Here is a 20,069-nt window from a genome sequence, read left to right as displayed (position 1 = left end):
GGGACATTAAAGTTTTCAAGTACATAAAAGGTGGTTATAAGAAGGAGGGAGAAAAATTGTTCTCCTTAACCTCTGGGGATAGGACAAGAAGCAATGGGCTTAATTTGAAGCAAGGGAGATTTAGGTTGGACTTTAGCAAAAACTTCCTGTCAGGGTGGTTAAGTACTAGAATAAATTGCCTAGGGAGGTTGTGGAATATCCGTGATTGGAGATTTTTAAGAGCAGGTTAGACAAACACCTGTCAGGGACGGTCTACATAATACTTAGTCCTGCCATGAGTCCCGGGGATTGGACTAGATGACCTCTTGAGGTCCCTTCCAGTCCTACTATTCTATAATTCTAATTGTGTGTGCAATGCATAACAAAACTTGGAACGGGCACCCAAATGATGATAGGATTTGTGTTTCTGGTTGCAGGTGCAAAATATGTGTGCACAATTTTTATTAATGTAAAATTATTCCCACAAAAGGGAGGCAGGACTAAGGCCCCACTGAAACGCTGCCCCAAAAGCCTTATAAAATGACTATTAAAGGGTATTTGGCATTTAAGGGAAGTGAGAAGGGGTGGGGTGATTTGGTCTAGACTCTTTTACTGACCTGTCAAAACTTAAAATACATTTGATTTACTTTATTCTCACCCCCTGACTTGGGGGTGAGAATAAAAACCCTGTAGGTTTTTTCGTTATTAAAAATTACAGTTTGTAAACTTGGGAAGCACTGCGCTGTTTGGCAGCTAGTACACAAATAAAGAGTTCACTTATACTAATACCAGATGCCAGTATTTTTCTAACTTGTCCAGTTTCAGATAAAAGGGCCTGGACTGTTCATCTGTTCCTTTTTTGAAGATTCATATTTGGAAAAACAACAAATGCCTAACCCTACTTATATTACTGTGGCCTGGCTGGATAATACTATCAGCTCTGTTTTGATTGCCTTTATCCAATAAGATATTTGGTTCACACGAGCTTTAGCATGGGTTGGGATGGGGTTATGCTTGTGCTTTGTGTATCTTACTTGACATGTGGGTACTGCCCCACTAAAAGACAGAATAATTTGTGTGTCCATTTGATAGGCAGATGCCAGGATAAAACATGGGGTGGGAGATCGTCAACAAGTGGAAAGTGTCATAACTCCATTGAAGTCAACAGTTGAGAATCTGCCCCAAGGAATGTTGATAATGTCCAGACAACTTTGCTGCTACTTGGGAGCTCTCTGTGATTTGAGCTCTTCTCAGCTCATGAGTTAACAAGACTTATTTTTCAGGGTGATTTCAATGTCCATGTCCACAATAAGTCTCAAGCTTTCACTCAGTGACTCCCTGATATAGCTTCAGGCTCAGCCTGGACACACTGAAGGAATTAAAAGAATAGTTTTGTTATGGCCAAAATATAATTGTTACTGTTTCTGAATGTTATCCCCACCTCTTTTGGAGTAGAGGGACTGCTTTAATTGTTCATCATAGGAGCTAGCAGACCCAGGTGGGTTCTAGGTACCTCTAGGCAGGGCTGGATTACGGCGGGGGCTTTAGGGGCTGCATCCCAGGGCCCCGGCTCAAAAGGGACCCTGCAAAAATGAATCACAGGCAGCGATCTCCACCTCTGGGCCGCTAAAAGTCCTGCGGTGCAGTGGGGCACCCAGGCAGGCTGCATGCCTACCATGGCCCCACGCCACTCCCGGAAGCGGCTGGCTGCTAGCACGTCTCTGCAGCCCCTGGCAGGTGGTGGGGAGCAGGTGAGGCAGCTCTGCACATGGTCCCTTCCCCCAGCACTGTCCCTACAGCTCCCACTGGCTGGGAACATGCTGTCCCGCTCCTCTCTGGAGCCGCAGAAACGTGCTAGCAGCCAGCTGCTTCCAGAAGCAGCATGGGGCAATGCAGGCAGGCAGCCTGCCTGAGCCCTGCTGTGCCGCCGGCCGGCCGGGAGCCATATGTAGTAAGCACCTCCCAGCCCGAGCCTGCACCTCACACCCCCTCCTCCACCCCAATGCCCTGCCCAAGGTCAGAATCCCCTCCTTCACCCAAACTCCTTCTCAGACCCCGTACCCCCTCCTGCACCCCAAACCCCTGCCCAGCCCCCTCCAGCACCAAGCTCCCTCCCAGGAAAAGACTTGTATACAGGGGCCCCACAAAATCTAATAGCCCCGAGCCCATAGGAGAGTTAATCCAGCCCTGCCTCTAGGGCAATGGTCTTCAACCTTTTTATGCACAAGATCACTTTTGGAATTTAAGATCAACCCAGGATCTACCCCACCCCTTCCCCGAGGCCCCACCCCACTCACTCCATTCCCCCTTCCCTTCGTCACTCTCTCTCCCCCACCCTCACTCACTTTCATCAGGATGGGGCAGAGGGTTGGGGTGCAGGAGTGAGGGGTGCAATCTCTGGTAGGGAGTTTGGATGTAAGGGTCATATGGTCACACGACACCTAATCTCATAGAATCCTCTGGACATTTCATGAATTTTACTTTTTATTAGTGTCATTTGTGGTTTATAGATCCAAAATCCTTCAGGGATTGTCATAAATCAGTGTAACATTCCCAACTGTGGGGTGTGCATTGACTGAGCCTGGGGCAGGGGGTTGGGGTGCAGGAGTGAGGGGTGTGGGCTCTGGGAGGAAGTTGGGGTGCAGGAGGGGTTTCTGGGCTGGGGCAGAGTGTTGGGGTGCGGGAGGGGGTGAGGAGTGCAGGAGGCACTTACCACAAGCGGCTCCCAACCGGCGGCGCAGCAGGGCTCAGGCAGGCTGCCTGCCTGCCGTGGCCCCACACTGCTCCCGGAAGCGGCTGGCTGCTGGCACGTCTCTGCAGCCCCTGGGGCGAAGGGGGGAAGCAGGTCTCCATGCGCTGCCTGTGCCCACAAGCACCAGCCCCACAGCTCCCATTGGCCGGGGGCAGCGCACAGAGCCGCCTCCTGCCCCCCAGGAACCACAGAGATGTGCCAGTAGCCAGCTGCTTCTGGGAGTGGCATGGGGCCACGGCAGGCAGGCAGTCTGCCTGAGCCCCTCTCTGTCACTGCACTGTTAGCAGCCCGGAGATCGCGATCGACTGGCAGAGGCTCCAGGATCAATTCATCGATCACAATAGGTTGGTGACCACTGCTTTAAAGTATAATGTATGCCACATCACTATTGTAAACAAGGACATAATTTGAGAACTAGGCACAGTAATGGTTTCATTTAATTTATATGGAGCTAGTGAAAATATGAACTGTAATATTATTGGGAGTCACCAGATGATGCTATTACAGATACTTCTAATTATTTTTATTTGAAAGTACAGTATAAGCATCATCTCTGGGAGAAATGCTTATGGTCAGCTCTGATGCAGTTATTTTTGAAAGGGAGCATGGTGGCAATAAAGTCTTTTCTGAGTTTTTCTTTCTCTGTTTCTGTCCTTGGGTGTAGTTACTGGTTGCTTGTTTTGTGGTTATAACACGTAGGCAAAGCAATCCATGGTGCCAAAACATTAACTTTACAGAAGGTTTGCCAAATCAACTCACAGTAAGATGAAATACTGAGTTCCTTGACTGTAAATGACTTTCATAAATAAAACCATAGGTCCCCAATCTTCTGCTAGATTTCCAGAGAGCTAGGCGAGTTTGAGGTTCCACTGAGGCAGCATATTTGTTTCTCGGAAATTAGAGAAGATTTTTCTTTAAAATGGAATTTTTTTGGTTTTGATTATTTTTAAATAAATAACATATAGTCTGAAAATATTAAAGGCCAGCTATTTTCTGATTTGTTTAAGCAGATTTTTGAATTGTAAATAATGTATTAATGTAAAGCAGTCAGAGAACAAAAAATGTCTCAAATGGCAAAAATAGTTACCAATAAATAAATCTCAAGCAATCAGATGTAACAAATGGAAGGACTGTAACATAGACTTGGAAGAGCTGCAGTACAAGAGCAAACAAGAAGAGAGAACAATCCCAGTGATCACAGAAAAAAGTAGAGATGCAATGGACAGGGAGTGATCGGTGGACAGTGTGGGCATAGGCGTGGGTTTTGCTCCCCTGTATAGTATGTGTAGTATGAATTCCATTGAATAGCACTGAGCACTGAGTTCCTGTTAAAAATAACAATAAAAAGAAAGCCCCTTCCCCCTGGATGGTTTAACTTTCAGACCATAGAACTATGGCCTATTTCAAAAGGCAGCAGTTTAATCAATACCTTTCAGGCCATTTGTTGTGCTCTTCCAGTGCTGGTTGTCCCATTGTACAAGACTTGCACGTAAATGTTTGTGCAAAGCTTAAAATATTTGGTATTAGACTTGTTGGAGCCCTGATCCTCTGTTAAATTAAGACGTTGTGTGCAGTTGTTCTTTGAATGACTGCATATTATGAACAAGCGGAATCAAGATAATGTATCATTGATACAATGCTGCCTCCCCAGAAAGAAGTGGATGTTATTAAACAGGAATTCATGATAAACATCAGTGAAGTTGGAAGCCTTCTACTAGGTTGGTGCTACATATTTACAGTTGATATCCTTAGAGGCACTAAAGAAAACTGATAGAAAACTAGATAGATGCCTATTTCACACAAGTTCCCCTAACAGCATAGTATGAAAATAGTTTGAGGTCATGTTTGGCAACTACTTGTTTATGAATCTATTGCCTTACCTGAGTGCGGAGAGACTCTTCTTTTTAGTCAAATGCAACTCTGATCAGGGATGGTTTTATGATTGGTGGGGCCCTACGCTATCAGAGAAGGGCACAGGTGTGGGGAGGATACAGCAATGGATTTCCTCCGCTCCAATCCCATTTGGCAGTAAGTTTCCTCCTACCGTCAGACCTGCTTCTGTAGTGGCGAGTGGGTCACCTTGTGAATCAGCCCTGTGCTACATCAGCCCAAAAATATTGGGGATTTAGAGGGGGTATAGAAGTATAGGGACCAAATAGTTGCTTGCATTGCATGTGCCTAAGACCGGATTTGCTTGTGTCTAAATGGATATTTACAGTTTAAATTTTTTCCCCCACCAATGCTGGATACATAACTATACCAGACTGACCCCTGGAGAAACACTGTTATTTTGTTTTTTTGCATCGCACATAACATTGTATTAGTTGCTGAGCAGCATAATTAGTTTTTTTTCCAAATTCAACAAACATTCAGCTCTCTCTTGACCGTCTCTAGTACAGACTGATTGGTTAAGAGCCCCACTAGGGGCATCTGAATGGCTAATCTAATGCTGTCTTGTGAATTGGTGACACAGCAGGTCAGGCTATTCCCTTCCGGAGGGAGTACGGTTTATTCTGTACTGGTGTTTTTAAAGTACAGGGACTGTTGTTCCACGTTACACATTTTTTATTCTCTGAACTGTGGTCTCTGCAAGGAGAATAATTCACAAATGTGTCTTCAGAACGAGAAATTGTAACTGTTAAGTGAAAACTTAGACTTTGGTAAAAGTTGATCTTTAATCTAAGCTGCTTTTTAATACTTGAGCCCCAAGAAGTAGGGTTTTGTTATGTCAAATGTAATGGAAAATGCTAAAATGACGGTTCACACAAAAAGCACTAGATATGTTGCCACCAATATCATGATGTTTAAATTGTATTTTGTTCTATCATCATAATCCTCCATTTATGTATTTCACCATGGCACTTTCAAGAGATGAAATTAAATCTTGTCTACACTAGGGAATTCCACAAAAATAAAACAAAGCAAACAAACTGGTACACTCATCAGACTACCCAAATTGGTGTCAGGGCATCTGGGAGCCCCATTACAAATACAGCTTTGGCAGCCCTCACCACAAAACGGTGGCAAAAATGTCAGAGCATCTTGAGCCTTGTAAAATCTCTCTGTATTCACAGAATAGCTGTATTTGCAAGCCTGGCTTCTACTGGAGTCACTGTAATGCACATACAGTGAATCCACGGGGCTCCAGTGAATCCTTATGTTCCTTATGGAACGGAACAAGATTCCATGTGTAATGAAGTGACCTGTTAGGCAGACCTGAATTTTGAAAATGAGTAGAAATATCATAATAGTGAGTATTTTGTTCCTCAGTATTTTGACATTTTAATGGGGATGATATCTATCCACAGAATGAACGGTATGCTACCTGAACTCATTGATGACATTAAAGTCAAAAAGCAAAATTTAAAAGAGTTAATAGACAGAGAGCTCCAAAGCAGTTCATGTGCTCTGATGCATTCTCTTTTTCATTCTCACTGTGTGTTTCTCTCTCAATCTCCCTCCATTTTAAAAACAATTTAGGCTGGGATTTTCTATAGAGTGGCAGGGGTGGCCAACTGGAGCCTGAGAAGGAGCCAGAATTTACCAATGTACATTGCCAAAGAGCCACAGTAATATGTCAGCAGCCCCCCATCAGATCCCCACCCCGCTCCCAGCACCTCCTGCCAATCAGCACCTCCTCCTCCTTCCCCATACCTCCTGATCAGCTGTTTCATGGCATGCAGGAGGCGGGGGGGAGGAGGGCATGGCAGGCTCAGGGGAGGGGACGGGAAAGGGTGGAGTGGGGGGCATAGTCAGGGGTTGAGCAGTGAACACCTCCCAGCACATTGGAAAGTTGGCTTCTGTGGCTCCAGCCCTGGAGTTGGTGCCTATACCAGGAGCTGCATTTTAATTTGAAGAGCCGCATGTGGCTCCAGAGCCACAGGTTGGCCACCCCTGGTCTATGCGGTTTAGGCTTCCAGCTCCCATTGGCATTCAGTGGGAGCTGGGTAACTAACCCCCTTAACCCTTTTGAAACTCCCACCCTAAATGTTCTGTCTCTTCTCCCTTTCCAACTAGTGCAGCTTAATATTTTTTCTGATGTGTTAAGTGAGCTAATCAAAATGTCCAAGACAATGTAGGTTCAAAATGGTATCTGCTGTTCAGTACACAGTTTTCATATGTTGTCCGGAGGATTTTTTTTCTACACACAGTATAGCACATTCTGCCTACGTAACTGTAAAATGGATCAACTCTTTTGGAGCTGTCAGCCTTCAATTGCATACGCATTTAAAGTATAGCACAACAACATATTGCAGTGATCCAACAGGGCAGAGTGATGGCTTTTGGTCTGGTTGGCTATGTAAGTTACTTTTTAAAATTACTGTTTGGACTAAATTTATGGCCCCTGCATAAAGCCAGAGTGATCTGTCTTTGTGAGTGAAATGTGTGGAGTTTCTTGATTTAAAATTATACATAATATATACTGCTTTATTAAATATTAATTGGAGATGCATGAAGTCACCAAATACACTGAGGTATAAAATGTACCGTTTTTGGAGAGGGGAATTAACACTCTAATCTGGGCCAAGATGCAGGGCTACAGAGGGCCTTTGGACTGCTCTTCTCCATTGTTCGCACACTCTGTTAGAGTGACTGGATCTACAGAGTTGGATTTCTCACTGCCTCACTTTAATTCTCCATTCCACCTTCCATGTCAACCTATGTGGAGCCAGTAGAGACTGCTTTCAGGGAAGACTAATTAGGGTACATCTACACTGTATTTTAAAACCTGTGGCAGCAAGTCTCAGAGCCTGGATCTACAGATTCAGGCTCCCAGGGCTTGCACTACACTGCTAAAAACAGCTGTGTTGATGTTTGGACTCAGACTTTGAAGCCAGGGGTGGAGGGTGCCTATGGTTTGCTTTTGCAGACATACCATGAGGCTTGTGGAGGGTGGTGTGCAGGTCCTGTGCACCCCCTGTAAATATCTAGTCAACTAAAGGAGCTTTGAAGGAATAAGTTCTATTTCCTATGTAAATAAGTCACAGTTAATGAGGCATTTGTTTGTATTATGTATTTACTGAAAGGTTTGGACTGGTCCTCCCGTAAATACGGAGTATTTTGTAAAAACCTTCCAGAAAAAAAGTTCAGTTAAAAACACACACAAGAAACCCCCAAGCATGAACATCCCTTGGGATGTTTTACTGTTTAAAAATCATATTTAAATAACATAGTTGCAGCGCTGTTAAAAGCCAAAAAAAATCATGATTGAGCCTGAGGCTGCCCCTTATTTCAGGATGATGTGAGCTCCCCCCATTATCTCTCCAGAACAGAATGATTTTAGGGCAAAGCATGAGCCATAGCTTTGGATTTTCTGACTTTTTCAATATGTGCCAGAGGCTAATATTAATATTAGTAATTGGGTTTGCTTAGTGGTTTTCCTGGATTCTTTTTGAATCCTTAGCCCTCAAATGTCATGATGACTTGTCCCTCTGCTGGGGGAGGACTGGCTGCAGTTCTGAGTTGCCTGTCAGAGATCACTTGAAGAGCAAGGTTATGCTTTATCTCTGAGCTGAGCACTAACTCTCCAGCTCTTTCAGCTCTTGCTGGGATTATCATTCTTTAAACAGATTTTATAATGACTAGATTAACAACAGATTACTAATGTCAATTAGAGATGGGCCCAAACTATGACATTCGCCTCTAGTTTGGGATACAAATTATCATGAAACTTGGGTGTAAGGATCTAGGGTCCCATTTTGACTATAAATGATGACTAAAACTTCTATCTCTATCAATTAAATTTGCCCTCAAGTTTTGTCCTACAAATTACCATGAGAAACAATATTGCAAATAAATTACATTCCCTACAACTATTTCCTTTAAAGATTATCCAAATACATAAGTGCACCTGAAAAACGAAATAAAATTAAGTTAAATGTGCTGCAACTAACATACATTTCCCCACTTAAGATAAAGTACAGAAGAGAAGAGGGCTGGAAAATGGGTGAATTCTGGCTCTAGATGAAAATGCTGCAATTGAAAACTTTCCAGAACAACATGTACTTGGATCAGTATTAAAGAGAAGTTCTTCAAATATCTAAGCCAAATGACCTAGCATGCTGATAGTGCAGGGCATATTTCACAGTTGTATAAATATTTAAACTGTTTTCCAGCCTATAACACAAGTAAATGAGATTTTTTTTTAGCTAAAAATAAAACCAACCTTTATGACTACCTTGTAGTAACCCATCTTTATTCTGAACTTGACTGGAATCGGTCAGTACTGTTATATTATCACTGCAGAGAAGTACTTTATTAATGCTTCATTGCAAGAGGACATAAGCTCTCTGACATGGCAGTGAATTTTATACAAAAACATCTGAAAGTTACACTGATGCACATGGTCTGCTTTCCCTCTGGCTCTCTACAGTTTTGGGGAATCCTTGCAAAAGTGTCAATAGGGCCCCATTTATTTCTGCCCTTCCGATTCAAGGCAATATCTAATAATTGCAGAGCCTTTGCTGCATTATAATTAAGGCCCTATCAAATTAATGGCTATGAAAAACAAACCATGAACTGTGAAATCTGGTCTCCGCTGTGAAATCTGGTCTTTTGTGAACTTTTACCCTATACTATACAGATTTCATGGGGAAGAATAGTGTTTCCCAAACTGGGGGTCCCAGCTCAAAAGAGGATGGGGGGGTTCACAGTGTTATTGTAGGGGGTCGTGGTATTGCCACCCTTACTTCTGCGCTGCCTTCAGAGCTGGGTGGCCGGAGAGTGGAGGCTGCTGGCCAGGCGCTCAACTCTAAAGGCAGCGCCCCACCAGCAGCAACGCAGAAGTAAGAGTGGCAAGACCATACTGTGTGACACTTACTTCTGCACTGCTACCTTCAGAGTTGAGTCAGGACCCCTACAGTTACAACACTGTGAAATTTCAGATTTAAATATCTGAAATAATGCAGTTTATGATTTTTAAAATCCTATGTCCATGAAATTGATCAAAATGGACCGTGAATTTGGTAGGGCCCTAATTATAATGCATTTGAATTAGCCAGTGGAAACATAGAAGAATTTTTCAGATGTTGGCAACAATGAATACTTGTTGAAGCAAGCTTGAAAATAGCTTGATATTTCATTTTTCTTCTGTTTTCTTTGTTCTCATTGTTTTCTTTCCTTCTCTTCTTCCTTTTCCCGTGTCTTATCTCATGCATCTAAATCTTCCTCCCCACTTTGCTGCCTCATGTTTTCGTTTCCCTTCTCTATCTCTGTTTTATGCTCTCCAGGAATACGTGCAATGATTATGACAAAGATCCTTCTAGTATACAGGAATCTGGTAGGGATCTTACTGAATAAAGTCTATACTAATGTTATCACCAACAGAAATCATTTAAAAATGGATAGTAGTCAGTAGTTTGTCATACAGATCTTTTGTTAATAATGGAACATAGTGTTTATTTTGAGTAAGGCACCCTGAGCATTGATTTTGTAATGTAATAGTGCATATTTAATACCTTGTAAATGACCGTAAGACTATAAGGGTAAATTACTATCTCTAACTAAATATATTTCTAGAAAAAAATAAGTGTGTATGTGTGTGTGTTTTATCTTTCATAGATTACAGAATGAAAAATGGATGAATGTAAGACCCGGTGACGTCATTAAACTGGAGAATAATACATTTGTAGCTGTAAGTAGTTCAGATATTTTCTTCCATAATACAGGTCATAGAGAAATCAAATAGTAACAAATACTTGCCTCTCTCTATCTTTCTGTGTGTATTGTTGCCCCTTGTTTCCCACATGTATTCCCACAAGTTCCTTTGGAACTTACTTTGTCTCTATATCACTGAAAATACTTTTCTCAGAAGAACGGTATTGTAATCAAGCACAAATATACATCTGAGTAATGTTTAAAGTTTTATTTACATGTATAGAAAACCACTTTTCACTTACTCCTTTTTGCCTGTGTAAAATAAGGGCCTAAAAGGGTATTTACAGCTCATCCTGTCAAGGTCTATTATATTATAAATTCTCCTTCAAAAATACTGTGATCTGTCAAGTAAAAGTGGGCACACTTTATGATGTGAAGTATTGGCATCACTAACACAGCAATGAGTTTTTTGAATCCTATCTAGTGGTGAAGGCACTATGCATGCACGGTATGCTGAATTCCTGTACCCAAAATCCTGCAGGAATTTTTCATTTCGAAACCTTAATGTTCATGAATGGGAATTATTTTAAATCTGAAAAGACTCAATCTTATAAATTTTAGACCAGATTATCATCTGATTTCAATGGAAGTACGCTGATTTACACTGTCTAAAGATCTGGACCTTATGTAAAAATATCAATTAATCCACCTCATGGATTTATTGAAGTCATTGGAGCTATGCCAATTTACACCAGGTGAGAATCTGGTCCATAAAGTCTGTATGTATGTATGTTTTCTCTGTTCGGTAATTTAGGGGAAAAAATTAAAATTTGTTTCAGACATTGAGAATTTTAAAGAAGTATTTGTGCTGTATATCTAGAGAAGAAAAATTACAGAGAACATGGTGGTGTATCTTGGAACTTTTTTGTATCTTATATGAGCCTTTTCTCAGTCCTTTTCCAGCTTTTCAAGATGATATAATATATTTAACATCACTTCTTTTTTTACAGGCTGATGTATTACTTCTATCTAGTAGTGAACCACATGGTCTCTGTTACATTGAAACAGCTGAGCTTGATGGGTAAGTTTTAATCCATTAGAGTAGTTAACAGAATAACATAATACATTTTAAAATATATTATTTATGTGTGTGTGGCATGTGGACACCAGCTATTGATCACAGATATATTTTATTCCTAATGTTCTTTAAGTGGCCTCTACATAGTCCCACCCTTGGGATGTGTTGATGATGCAGCTCTGACAGTGTTACACTTAATAACAGTGAAGTTGGAAAACTTTTGCACCCCCTCCTACCCATCCTCTTGCTATTCCTGCGTGTTATGAGAGCAAGGCTATAAATGGAGGGTATGACGCTCCAGTTTCTTCTGTTCCTTCCCATTGTGGTTGCAGAGACTGGATCTTCCCTGGATCCACTTCTTCAATCAACAAGTGCCATTGGCTAGTTTTAGTTCTTGGTTAGTTCTGGAGTGATTTTAGTCCTTTATTTTGTATTACTTTATTTGAAATTCTTTCTTCTACTTTTATTTATTAAGGCTCCTCTAGGTTCTAGACCAATGCAGTCTCATGGATCCTATGGTGGTTCCGAAAGGAAAGTGGCTCGGATTTTATCCTTCCATCTTTTCTACCTCTGATGGCCCAGAGTTGGGAAAGATGGAAGGTATCTAGCATGCTTAGGAAAAGGACACTTTCCTTCTTAGTGCGTAATATGTAGAATCTTTACTCCCAAGAATCTCTAAAGAGCACCAAAACCAATCCCATGCCCTTCCATAGCAGAATGCCCTGGTGGCTAAACCCTCTGGTGTCAATCATTTCAGTTCTGTGAATAAAGATAAGCCTGCATCAGCCCCAGTTGCCTCGGAAACTAAGATACTTGTGATATCTTTGATATTCCTTAAATATTTTGCCATTGTTAAAATCTGCAGAGCTGCAGCTTGGATCTGTATGTACACATTCACTGAACATTACTCCCTTGATTTAGCATCCAGGTCTGAACTGAAGTTTTGTAGAGTAGTACTTCAATCATTGTTTAATTAAGACTCCATGTCCCACCTTCCTTATTTCACAGTCCTGTTTATGAGATTATCCCAAGAGTGGAAGTGTGTAGAGACCACTCGAAGTATGACTCACCTCTAACCAGAGTTTTTTTATATGAACTCCGCACATTCACAATCCCCGTCCGTCTTGACCTCTTCCCCAGAGACCTTATTACAGCCATGGACCTGAGGAGTCATTGGAAGGAGCCGAAGTGGATGGAGCAGCATGCCACTGATTTATAGCCTCTCTGCATTGAGGAACAGTGAGGGGAGGGGTGTGAGAGAGCTCCCGTGGCACTGCTGTGGAGCATTGCACCATCAGAGCTGCACTGCTAGCACATCCCAAGGGTGGGAATGTGTAAAGTCTGTCTCAGAGAACTCCAGTTACAGATGAACAGTGTGTGAATGGTGTACTTGTCAAATGCAGTAACAGTTTTAAATACATTCATGTGAAGATCATCACAAAGTTCAGGGCTCAGGTCTTTGGTGCTTATACAGCACCTACTGCAATGTGGGTCCTATTAGAAACCAATAACAAATAATAATTAAGGAAGTCACATTTTTCTTTCTGCTCATTGGTGCCATGTACTCAGATACCATGGTGATAAATGACAGTGTAAGAACCTAAATAGTCTGATGTGAATGATAGTTCATATAGATAAATAGTCTTACACAAGACCAAAACATGTAATGAAATATAAAACTGAATAACAGATAGAAAATCACATAAAATCATCATCATAAAACCAAAGTAAAAAAACCTACTCTAACAAACTCATTTATAGCATATCTAACTATATGAACCTTTCATACTGAGTTTCTGAATACCAAGAGATAGTGCTGGGAGTAGTTTCCTTAACCACACATATCCAAGTCCGACTTCACCTCTTTAAAAGAATTAATATTCTCACTTGAAGAAAGTAATATATATTTTTTTCCAGGAGTGAATGACTGACATCATTGGTTTAGATACTGGTAAATTTGTAGATACTGTACTACTTTAGCATGGACATAGCTTAAGCTGCACTAAAATTTAGGCATTAATTTGTTTGGATTTTTATTATTGTTAAGTATTCCAATATCTGTTCCAACAACCATATGCAGGTGTGTTCACTTAGGAAACTTTGCACTTCCTTCTAGAAAAGTATGTGATCTTTAACATTAGTTTTTCCTGCCTTAAAGCACAGCAGTTGAGGACATATCCAAAGTTCTAGACCTCTTTATTTGGAATATCTAGGACTCTGAGAAAGGCCTCTGCCAGGGTATCCCATTTTCCCTATTTTCTAGGGGAGATTAGTTCAGTGGATAGTCGGTGGCCGTTGCGATTGCTCAGCAGTCCTGGAAATCAGGCCACTTCTTTAGGTGCCTAGCTTTAGGCATTGAAGTTTGGAAAATGTTGGTCCCTGTAAGTAAATTAGTATTTAGTCATAAAGGGAGCTCTCTCAAACCCACCTCTTAAGAAAGGGTGACTCCAATTCCCCCTTTTCCCAGTTCAATTTCAGCTACTGTAAAATTAGGGTTTATTACATTTTCATTAAAACCTTTTTTCATAGCTCAAATATCAATCTTTGCCGTGGTGTTAATCTCTTTCAACTGGCAACTGCTGTGCCATTCCTATTGCAGTTAGTAATTTGTGCATGATGACCGGATGGGCTCTGACTAAATCATATTTATTATGTCCTCTGTTCAAAGAAGCAAAACAAATTGTAGTTATGCAGATGTGCATTCATTATGATGCCAGCACTTATTAAAACTGAAGCTCCTTCTCATGTTTTTGAATCAGTTACAAAAGTGTTCTTCCAGAATAACATTAGAAAGAGCTCTCTGAATGGCATCTTTCTATAAATGTGCTGTCTTAGTCCACAAAGTTAGATTCTGTGGTACTGAACATAGGTTCATGTGGGTGAGAGAAGGCAGGGCTGGGGGGTTATGGAAAGAGTCTTATATAAAGGTCATGTTATTAATTTTACAGTGAGACTAACCTAAAAGTACGTCAGGCTTTACCAGATACTTCAGAACTTGGAGCAGATATTAGACGGCTTGCAGAATTTGATGGTAAGTGGTGATAAAAGTTAATTTGCTGAAACCAAGGTTTTTATTTTTGGGTTTTGTTGTTGTTTTGTACTTGGATGGGAGAGGTAAATGACTCCAGACATTAAACGCCAAGTTCTCATTCTTTCACTATCAAGATTAAGGATGTTGTTTACCAATATGACTTTCAGATTCTAAATCATTGTCTTATTTTTTGGGTATGTCTTAATGGGCAAAAAGGGTTATTCAATCAAGTTAGCTTAATAGTAAGTTAATATGATTAAAAAGATGTTAAAAAGTTAGGATGTAAACTAACACATTTGAAGCCATGTTATCTGGCTGTGTTGTAGCTTGGGGCATGGGGATGAGTTAACTTGATTAGCTTAACATTATTACATAAGAACATAAAAGTGGCCATACTGGGGTCAGACCAAAGGTCCATCTAGCCCAGTATCCTGTCTTCTGACAGTGGCCAATGCCAGGTGCTCCAGAGGGAATGAACAGAACAGGTAACCTTCAAGGGATCCATCCCCCTGTTGCCCATTCCCAGTCGCTAGGGACACCATCCCTGCCCATCGTGGCTTATAGTCATTGATGGACCTATCCTCTCTGAACTTATCTAGTTCTTTTTTGATTAAAAAAAACAAATTAGTTTTGCCCATCAAGACAGGGCCATAGTGAAGTTTAGCAGATGTAAAACCTATATCCTAACCCCACAATTTATATATTGAATCTTCATTCTGTTTTCACTTTCCATTACTTTGCTCACTGTTGCCTGTCCTTTGACACCTATGTAACTCCATGGCTACACCTACACTGGCAACTGCACACAGGTCCAAGCAAATGGTTGTGCCAGAGCCCCCGCCTCCACCAACCACATCTAAACTCCAGAAGCACAGGTTTCAGGGTGTGTACAGGGCAAGAACATTAGCAAGCCTAAGGGGCATGGATGTGAACATGCTTCAGGCTGTGGCATAGCCCTGTACCTGTGTCAGTTGGTAGTGTGGACAAGGATAAGGTGCATGTCCCAGGTATTGAGTTCAGTAGTTCTCCAACCCTGTTCCCACAACACTCTGAACCCTTTCCTGCCTGACCCTTACCCAGAAATATAAAGGTCCCTGTCCCTGCTGTTCTCACCCATAGTAGCAAGCTGTGCTGACTACTTCACAAATTTTCTGCTGGACTCTTTTCACCAGCACACATAAACAAGGAACATACTCTGAGAGCAGCTGTCTATCAGCTCTGTGTCAGCCAAGCACACACAGGCCTTGATAAATGTGTGGTTGGAATTCATTGTCCTCCAGTACCAGGAATTCACAACTGTACCAGGAAGTTTCAGAAAGTCTGGCATGGGCGGGTGTTCACTGTACTATACTGCATATAGGCAGGTACAGAACATATATTCATGTTCAGCACAGCATATTTGGACACCTGATGTGGGTATGGGGTACATGGATAAGCATACATATGGCTCTGTACAGGTATCCAGTCGCCAGAATAGATGTAGCCCATGAATCTTCCTCTGAAAACTCTGAGGAGCAATAGGAACCAGACAGTGTTCTCCAGAGGCCTGAAAAAAAATGAGAACACTCCTTTCAACATTCACCATCCTGAGAATGAGAGACCCTTAGTCTCACAAGTGCAGTTTGGAAGAGTCATTCTTGATTGCCATCTAACCCGCAGGGTTTTGCTGTTCCTTGAGCATGTTTTAATTGTTCCTTTCCCTCGTATCTCTTTTCTCTTCTCTTGTTACTCCTTTGAATAAAAGCATGAATAACAGCATCTTCAAAGTTCAGTTAAACTGCAGCCATATTTATATTTTGGAATGTCTCAAAAGCCCAGTTTACAATTTTTATATTGTTTATTATATACTTATTATATTTGAAACATCTTTCTGGATTCCATTAATACATTTGGTAACCTTTTGTAATAGAAATACTTATTACAACTAGTATTTACTGTTCAAAAATTGACTTCTTCCAGATTCAGAAGGATTTAGGTTATTTAGCAAGGACATTTTTAATGGTTGTGTCATGTGATATTTTGGTTTGGCCAAAACAAATGTCATTTTTTTCCCCACAAAATGCCTTAAAAAAGTTATTAAAGTAAATAGTATATGAAGCCAGCAAATTTTGTTTAAAATACTTACTGAAGTATTTATGGGGCCAGTTTTCCACTAACAATGTAATCATAGATGAACCTCAAACTGTCTGGAGGTAATATATAGTTGAGATAAGCATCCAAAAGTACACTGCACATCTCAACGTCTTCATATTATTTTAGTCTAAAAATCATAGCAAAATATTTTGAGAACAAGTCTTCTCGTGAACAACTTTCTGGTTCAATGGAGTATAATAACAATACTTTTTTGCATTGTGCTAGTACTTAGGTTTCTGGTCCTCAGTGAAAATGACAAGTACAGAGTTGCATCAGAGTGACGAAGGGCGAGGACAGGTGTGATTATAATATCATCTATTTCTGCTACATTCAGGGTATAACTTTTGGTAGCACTCACTTGTAATTTAATTAAAAGCAAATGTCCTGACATATGGAGCAAAAATTTAGACTTTAATAGCATAATTGTAAGATAATGAAAAATGACAACAGTCAGTTGCAGATACAGTTCTACACTGTATCTTCTTTACCTGGCATTATGCCATTTATTCAGGTATAATCCATTCCCCTGGTTGGGAGCCCTCCTGCTTGACACAAGCATATCGTTCCAATGCTAGTCTCCAAGTTTTAAGAAAGGCTCATATCTTAAACTGCTGAAGCCAACTGAGGACAGAATACAACCCCCTGTTGTTCATTTTCCAACTTCTTAAAAGTTTCCTCAGTTCCATGTATAGCTTTTGAAGCAAACATTTGACCTTGTCAAGAATTTTCTAGTTTATTCACCAAAACATGGATGCTTTTAACCTTGAAGCGTGAACACGAGAATCTCGGTCGGTAATTCTGATTGACTGTCAATCTCAAATTCTCTTTGTAGTTTTGTTGCTCAGTTTCCAGTCTGTTTTTTACACGCTATCATTGTCCAGAAATTCACTGGTACATATATTTTAAAGCGGACAGGGATAAAGAACTGAAACAGAAACTAGTTCAGGGTAACCATACAAAATGTTACTTCACAAACGTAATAAACTTAAACTTCCCAAAGATTACACATGTTCATTAAAACAAAACATAACTGTTCTACATCAGCATCTAGTAATGTTTCACATTCAAATTGAATTGACAAAGCCACACATGGACCTCCATGTGTCTGAGGGTGAGAGGGAAAGGGATGGTATTTAAAACTAACATTAATGCAGTGTTGATTTTGTGAAATTGAGCACTCCTTATTGCAGGATTAACTCACCTATATTGACTAAACTGTATATTTTATTATAGAGATTATGTAACAAAAATAAAAGTACAGAAAGAAAATTTGAACATGAAGGGACAAAAGTGCCCATGTTAAATCTTCATAGTTTTATAAACCTTCTGAATTTTCTTCTTCTTCATAGAGGACTATAAAAAAGCCACATTCAAAGTTCCTTGCTTCAGTCATTTTTGAGGAATGCAACCACAGAAATTAAAATTGGGTGGGCCTTCCCATCTCCCCCCACCAAAAAAAATGGTTGAACTGATTTTATTCAAATTTAATTTAAAAAATCACCTTTGTATTGAGAACAAAGCATGAAAAATTTAATGACCAATGGAAAAGCGTGGCTGCCTCTCAAACGTAACCATCTCAAATGCACCCATAGAGTTCACGGTAAGCTTTACAAACACTTAAGGGAACAGGGGTTCCTTTGCAAGAGGCTTACAGTCTAACTCACACAAAAGAGATGGAAAATCGGATACAACAGTGGATACAGATGATGCCAGAGTGCAGATTAATGTTCTTGATTAAAAAGAAGCAGGTTTACAGAGGGATTGGAAGGAACAAATGGTAGGCTGTTGCACACATAAAGGATTCTACCAAAAAGCACATGCGGTTTGTGAAGGAGATGAAAGGAACTCTGAGGACAGAGAGCTGGATGGAAAGTAGGACATGTCAGGGGTGCAGAGCCTTGAAAGTGAGGACGAGAAACTTCAACTTGATGCAGTACAAGAAAGTGAGCTGTTTAAAGGAACTGAAGAGGAAGAGTTGATTTATGGCTGCAGTTTTGGACAGACAGAAAAGAGGAGTTGGCAAGTAGCGATTCCAAATTGGAGGTTCCAGTTGTGGAAGCAAGTGATGAGCAAATAATGGGTGAAAGATGTAGTAGCAGGAACAAAAGGTCAAGGGTGAAATTTTAAATATCTAAATTGATTAACTCTTATGATTTATGCTTCATTTGGAGGGTGATGATGATTTAATTCACCAGTTTGACTATTTCCTTTATTATGAATCTAAGAGCTTGATTGAAAATCCACTGAAATTAGTGAAAGACTCCAATGTGGATTACAGCAATACTGACGCTCAATCAGTGGACAATAATCTTCTATATTATGATTTTCATGGTAGCAAATGACAATTTTACAACTTGTTGTTATGTCACTGTACTGGGATCTTTACTGTTTGAATTCATGTTTTTATTATAATTTTATTTTTATATTTTAGTCAAAGTTGTTCGACGTAATCTGGAATGAATTTCAGGAAAATATGTCCTTAGTGTCTTGAGAAAGGTTTTTTAGGACTTTGTTTAGACTTTATATGGAATTTATTGCTAAACTCATGCATGATTCCACTAACAAAGTTTCATGGGAATCATTTTAGATTATTTCTATTAGTCCCCAAATCTGCGTTAAGGCTTTGTTTGGTAGGTTTTGCTAAATATAGGGAATATAGATGACAGTAGAGAGGCTCTCTGCTGTAATGGTGTATTTAACAGTTTTCAGTAACAATGAAAATGTGAGTTCAGTGTCTTGAATAAATCTAATTCTTTGGATTGCAAACTGCTCTTGAGCCAATAAAAGAAGGGGTACATTTTTGTCTAAATAATTTATACAATTGGTAAACTTATATAAATGGTTCTAACACTGAATAAATATTTACATTGAGCCAGCATTCTTTTTTTTTTTTAGTTTCTTATTAGAATTTTATGGGCATTGAAGAGTTTTTCCAAGCAAAGAGAATCTAAAAATATACATGAGCTGCACATACTTCAGTCTGATTTCTTGAAGTAACTACAGTATAGGCCTTTTCCCATTTAATGCTGTCTTTTTCATCTCCCTGATTTTTGACTGCTGTTGTGATCTGTTTTATGCAACTTATGACAAGTTTACATATTTTGCATGGCTGTTAATACTAAATTCTGTATCAGAGAAAGGTTTAGGAGTCCTTTAACAGGAAACATCCAATACCTTGTGGTCATTCTGACAGCATATCATGCAACTGAAAAAGAGAAAAATATAACATTTATGTTTAGCAAATATCTATTCACATTTTATTACATCAGTTCTCATGATAGTATACAGGGCTTGAAATATATTTATGCTTATTTTAATTTAAAACAGTCCACAGAAGGAGAAACTGAAGGCAGTTCATGGGAATAACACTTTTGTTTATTAAAGACTAAGAATATCAGATAGAAAAGCTCACTATTAGTCCTTTGCTATATAATAGCAAAGGATTACACCTTGCAGCATCCCAGTGAAGTCCCCTGCTGTAGCCAGTAGACAAACTCCCT

General features: G+C 40.2%; 1 protein-coding gene across 1 annotated transcript in view; it reads left to right on the top strand.

The window, feature by feature from the left end:
- ATP8B4 (ATPase phospholipid transporting 8B4 (putative)) overlaps positions 1-20,069 on the top strand; it is a 155,913-nt gene that overhangs the window by 64,788 nt on the left and 71,056 nt on the right. Inside the window, exons 6-8 of the mRNA XM_073303976.1 lie at positions 10,292-10,364; positions 11,338-11,408; positions 14,354-14,436. Coding sequence (XP_073160077.1) covers positions 10,292-10,364; positions 11,338-11,408; positions 14,354-14,436 — 227 coding nt within the window. The remainder of the gene's footprint in view (positions 1-10,291; positions 10,365-11,337; positions 11,409-14,353; positions 14,437-20,069) is intronic.

The sequence above is a fragment of the Lepidochelys kempii genome, chromosome 10 (assembly GCF_965140285.1).
Source record: "Lepidochelys kempii isolate rLepKem1 chromosome 10, rLepKem1.hap1, whole genome shotgun sequence".
NCBI lineage: Eukaryota > Metazoa > Chordata > Testudines > Cheloniidae > Lepidochelys > Lepidochelys kempii.
Note: the sequence above shows the minus strand (reverse complement) of the source record. Positions and strands in the feature narration are given on the sequence as shown.